Genomic DNA, 6,000 nt, shown 5'->3' with positions numbered 1-6,000 from the left:
CGCGGGTGGTCACGTGGCCGCGGGACGCTCGAGTCCCCGCCGCCGAGGCTCCGCTGTCGCCAGGCCAGCCATTTTGGTACGTTAACATGGCGTCGCCGCCGGAGATTAATATGGCGTCCTCGGACATAATAACCGAAGTGGAGATTCAACCGGACATTCAGGAGGTCGAGATAGAGACGATACCGGTGGAGATACCGTGCGAGACCGTGGAGACGACGATCGAGGGCGAGGACGGGCAGCCGATGATAGCGCTGCAGCCGCTGCCGGAGCCGGGCCGCGAGGAAATCATACTGCAGACGCAGGAGGAGATCGTCGGCGCGGACCCGCTCAGCGTGTACGACCAGATCCCGGTGCCGGACAACGACATTTATGTCGAGTCCAGCCCCGGGCCGTCGCGCAAAGCCGCAAAGAAGGCGCGCAAGAGCGGCGGCACGCGCTTCCGCGCGTCCGACCACGCGATCTTCGGCGAGATGGCCACCGAGACCAAGGCCAGGAAGTGGGAGCAGAAGCAGGTGCAGATCAAGACGCTCGAGGGCGAGTTCTCGGTAACGATGTGGGCGTCCGGCACGGACGACGGTGAGTGTTGCGGTCCGCGTTTACGCATCGGGATCTTTCCAGATCTCCCGCGGGCTTCGGTTCTCTCTCTCTTTCAGCATCATTTCTTTTTCCTCTCCCCCCCCTTTGTTTTTCTTTTCTCATTTTATCTCTTATCGTCGCTCTCTCGCCCTTCGCCGAGCCCTCGTCCAAAGGACGGGTCCTTTCTTTCTCTCCCTCGTCTCCTCTCTCTTTCTCTCTCTCTATTCTGTGCGATACCCAGTTCTCAATTTCTTCGAAAAGTAGGGAAAAAGTAGTGGGGAGGAAAAAGGAAAATGGGAGAGGCCGCCGGGGACCCTTTCATCAGGTATCATTGGTCGCTGCTATTCGTCCTATTTTCGCGCTTTAAAGCCGCGTTTTGCCGCAAAACCCAATATCGTACATTACACAACGTTTTCTATCTATCTAGTCCCTTCACACGTCATTTACCGCGCAATCTATACCGTAGCTGGTCTTGAAATTAGCATAAATCCCACCGGGGATTCTATATCGGTTCGAAATATTCCCATCGCGAAATGCGAGGAGAGAAACTACCAGGGGTGGGGGGAGGGGGAGAGGAACATTGTGTCGAACTTGCGAGAACTCGCAAATCGGCGAGGGAATGCATTTAAGGCCGCATTATTATTACCGAGGAAATTAAATCCACTTTCTCGGTACATTAAATAAATTCCATTAGAAATAAAATGCTATTTCCGGTTTAGCATCTCAAATGAGCGCCGTTATAGAGCTGCACTTATATTTGCACGAATGACTTTCTCTTTTCGTTAAGTACATTTATGCTGCACGTGCTCGGTCTTCGGCGTAAATGTCCCCGGCGTAAAAATCGTCATTAAAAAAAGCGATAAGAAGATTTTATTTCTGCACTCGATCAAGCATAATTGTCCGGTAGCGGTATTTTACGTGTCACTGCGATGTATTAATCATCCAATGAATACGTTAAATCCAGTAGACTGACGTCTTAATGCGAGTTATCACAATAATATGTCGCCGTAAGATTCAAATCGTAATAAATCATCTACGTATCTATTTGTGTTACACAAAAAAGTCTAAGAAAATACAAAAAAAAGAAACATGTATTTTCGATATGACTTTCTGCAATAATACAATCGTCCTTCTCTAAAAAAGAAAATAACACGCGGTTATTTTCTTTTTTAAATATAATTATATTACACTTTAGAAAAAATTCGAGAATAATAACAGATTTCTTTCCTAAAAACACTTTCAGAAAAACTTTTAAGAGGTATGCCTTTTCATCGCAGACTTTCCCCAGGATTAAGCATTCTGTTTTCCTTTTCCGTAAACAGGGAAATTGATAGACTGACGTGGCGGACAGGGACCATCATTTCCGAGTATCATGACGCAATCCATTCTCTGTCGCATAGCGATGCCCCATTTATCGAGATGCTGTGCAACGGAGCACGTGTCATATCGCGAAACACGCGCGTCACGCTTTTGAGCTTTAAAACACGCAACAGCTGGCGGACGCATATGACATTTCCCGTTTTCGCTTCTTGTTTGCGCCGTCCAGGCGCAATACCGGCATCACGGAGGATCTTTCTCGTGAGGGGGGGGATCCTCATCGAACTTTTTTGCTGGACGGCCGCGCGGAGAGACGCGAGCTGTCCCTCACGGAGAATGAAGTTCGAATTAAGAACGCTCCGTCTGAGCCACGCGGATTAAGCCCTGGAGAAAAAGTTAAATCCACTGATGGAATAATTTTATTACTTCTTTTATTTTTTCCTCGCGGACCGTCGTATTGCTAAGCAAAGGGAGACAGATTTATTTCCTGTCCCCTTCCGTGACTCTACCTTACTTGATAGTACTTCTGAATCACTTTGAAGTGTGATTCGATTGCTACTTTTCCATTTTGCAAATTACGAAAAGTATTACATTGGTATTAAATATACCAAAGACATGAGATTAGAGAAATATAATTATAGTAATAAAGAAAATAAAAGAGAAAAGGACCAATTTCATAAACCGCGGTTTTGAGATCTTTTTTCGCAGATATACTTGCTACATGAAACTCTGCAATGATCCGTAATTCGTTGCGGAAAAATTGAAGTCAAATTAGAGACAACGCGCAATAATATTTGGCTATATCGATTTAAAGCTACAGTAATTGGAAAATAAAAGTATAAAAATTGTGCAAATTTATTTTTTGAAGCGTTTACATAACGGAAATATTTCCGATTTGTGAAAATTCGCGATAACAAGTATGGCGTGAAAAATGTTGTGCCGGAGGCAGATTCGAGATATAGTTCGTCATATATCGATCTACGACCTTCGCGTTTCTGCAGTCGATGATTTATGAATTTCCCCGGGTATTCAACGAACGGGACGGGGCGACTGATACGAAGATTGGGCTCGCCTTTTTCGGGGCGGGCACTTTTAGGCCGCGCGGAAATTATGCCATCCCGTAAATTTCCGCCGGTAGTCGACGCGTCGGCGAGACCCATTGAATGGACCAGCGGATACTGGAGAATTTGCGTAACTGGAAAATCACTCGGCCGCGCGCAGATATCCCGATGCGGGTAATTTTTCGTCCGCGAAAAACGATTGGCTATTCAACGCGAGAGAAAGAGTTGGAATTCAAAGAGATCGAATTCAAAACTATACGAATTCAGCAATCTCCTCGGCAGATACGGGAAAAAAATAATAAATTTAATCCTTCGCCATTAATTATTTCTATAAATGGTATACATAATACTTCTTCGCAAATCTCTCGCTGAACGCAAGTAATCCCTCCCTCATTCCGCGCTCCGTTCCCTGGAGCGCAATCCATGGTTTCTAAGTATCCTCCAAGCCTCGATCGTGGATTATGCTTCGAGCGCAGAATTGCGATTCGTCAATCGATCGGTTCTGCTCGTGTCACTGTCTTCTGTGCTTAAACCGTTCCTCTTTCCGCCGTATATTGCCAACGCTGCAACCAACGGCTCGTGGCTATTGTGTTTGGGGAAGAAGGCCGCCGATTCTTCCGTCTCCTATACAGATATACGTCTAGCTGAACGAGAAGATTTTCGAGCGCCGCTTTCGACTAGCCGTGTTCCTCGAGAGAGGTCCTAGTGGCAATTATTTCGAGGTAGAATATATCTTGTACACGGTCGAGTATCCGATCAATGAACAGAGGTCGAGATAAAGTCAATGCCGCGTCAGACGAAAGATTGTTGATTCACGCCCGAATAAATCCAGTTAATAGAATTACTGAGACGAGGCGTATAGAGCTGTGCGTCTCGTTAAAGAAGAAAAAAATCTCGATATTCGTATTGAAAGGCAATTTATCATAATAATATTTACTCTATAAATATATACCAAACTACTGATCCATAAAGGGAAAGTCTGCGAAAGCTATAACGAGTGTGTGATGAATTTTGCAATTGCTCGCCTCTCCATTAAATTACCATTAATTACGATTGTCGTCGAGACTTAAGAGGCGGAGTGAAACAGATCATCACGCGGATTCCACATGAATCAATGAAATCAATAATAATTCCATTGAAATGACGCAGGTTGCTATGCGAACGGCGGAATGCGCGTAGATAAATGGAATCGATAATGAGGCTAATTATTCCGCGCTCATTTCGGTACGAAAGTACTATCTATAATCGCTGATATCGGCACGTACATTCCTATCGACACGGTAATACGCGCGACTCGACGGGTTCCGGGAGCCAACTGCAGGCTTTGATATAACTTTCGATAATAATTCGTGAGAAATCCAATTACCGCAGTCGTGCCGGCACGCTCTCTTCATCGCTTTTGGTCGCAGCAATTGCCGCGAGTCGATTTTTGAAAAAGGTTTCCGAACTTCGCCGTGAAAAAAAAAGAAGAAACGAGAAAAAAAACCGTTCCGCTAGTTTCATCCGCCTCTCATTGTGTTTCAGTATACTTTTAATTGCCCACTAATTGCTCTCCGCTGCCCGTCGTATTACGGCGAGTATATAAAAGTGTTATTGCATCAAAGCGTTCTATTTTAACGGCGCAAATATCAACGGCAATGTAATCAAATCGGATGAAAACAGATATTTTCCCTCTAAATTGCGAGCTCATTTTTTTTTTCACGCAGCTATACACTTTTTTCCCTATTGACGTAACAAATACAATGCGCTTTTTACAAGCCTTATAAAGCCCGCGAAAACTTATGTAGCGCGTAGACGTGACGCAGTTTCGTGCAAATGATAATCAAAAATTGCTGATCGCCTCGCAGTCCGAGCGGGATCGCCTTTATCGTAGGATCTCAAGTTACGCCGTACGTCGAGGCGGCCTGAGAAGTTCGGCTCGTGCAAAACGGAGAATAGGTATACGTCGAACGTGTCGAGGCGGCGCGCGATGAAGTAAGAAGGGAAGGTGGTGGTGTGGCGGTAGTGGTGGTGGTGGTGGTGGTGGTTGTTGGAGAGAAAGAGAGAGAAAGACGCGACGGGCTTGCTGGTGCGTGGGTGCACGCGTGTAATGGTGGAGCAAGTTGCACGCGCACGATGCAGCTGATGACCTTGAACTCACTGCTGATGTTCGACCTCGTGTTCCTGTTTTTCCTGTTCCTCGTCGGGGTCTCCTGCCTCGTTTACTACCTGCCGGGTACTCGGGCGCATGCTTTCGCACCGCACGAGATCATCACGGCGCGTACGTCGCCGCGCTATGACGCACCGATCGACAATGTGTAAGGTGGGTATAGGAATGCATATACGAATTGCGTAGGCAGACTGGGACGAGATTGTATGTACGTGCCCGTCAGACGCGATAGTCGCGCCTATATACATATATATAGGCGCACCGATTTCGCATCGCGCGATTCATGAATAGCCGATGAACCATTCGGTTTTGGGAAGATCGATCCTCCACACGCGCGCACACACACTGTATATCCAGCTGTATTACTCGGTTATATAGGCATCATATTCTCGACTGCCTCTCGATTAAATTGTTCCATTGACGTTCTCGATTTGAAAACGCCGAAGTTGCATGCACAACGCTGATTCGATTACGAGCGCGGATTGGAACTTCCTGCGTTATTGTACCATCGTGCAGTTTGAACGGGCGCCCTGATTAAATCGCGTGAAATCGGGGAATGGTGCCCGCCCGGTCGGACGCTAACTGATTGTCCGCTAATTAAACGCCCTATACCCCCGGAGCCCGTGATCGCTCGTAACGGATGTGTTATAACGTTATTACACGCGCATTTGTCGTGTCTCTTGCAAATGTTTCCGCGCTGACATCGGAAAAATGCGATTTCGGCGATTTAGAAACCGCCGCGTAACGACAGTAACGAAAATTAATAACGCCAACCGAATGAAATGTAACGGCAAATGAATTATCCGATGCATGTCTGATTATACCTGAGAGCAGTTATCGGATGATCGGGTCTGTCAAAAGCACTCAAGGCTAAACCTCTTTCAACTTGTGCGACCG

The 6,000-nt window shown here is 46.5% G+C and overlaps 2 protein-coding genes across 3 annotated transcripts in view; both read left to right on the top strand.

The window, feature by feature from the left end:
* The window catches only part of LOC105449177, an 85,259-nt gene that overhangs the window by 32,460 nt on the left and 46,799 nt on the right, over nucleotides 1-6,000 (top strand). The window lies entirely within an intron of this gene.
* On the top strand, nucleotides 87-1,870 carry LOC105449481 (transcriptional repressor protein YY1-like). Its single transcript, XM_011688738.1, has 2 exons — nucleotides 87-576; nucleotides 1,854-1,870. The coding sequence occupies exons 1-2, from the start codon at nucleotides 87-89 to the stop codon at nucleotides 1,868-1,870; spliced, it is 507 nt and encodes a 168-aa protein (XP_011687040.1).

The sequence above is a fragment of the Wasmannia auropunctata genome, unplaced genomic scaffold (genome assembly GCF_000956235.1).
Source record: "Wasmannia auropunctata unplaced genomic scaffold, wasmannia.A_1.0 LD336076.1, whole genome shotgun sequence".
Lineage (NCBI taxonomy): Eukaryota > Metazoa > Arthropoda > Insecta > Hymenoptera > Formicidae > Wasmannia > Wasmannia auropunctata.
The sequence above is the reverse complement of the archived record's forward strand: the minus strand, read 5'-3'. Positions and strand labels throughout refer to the sequence as shown.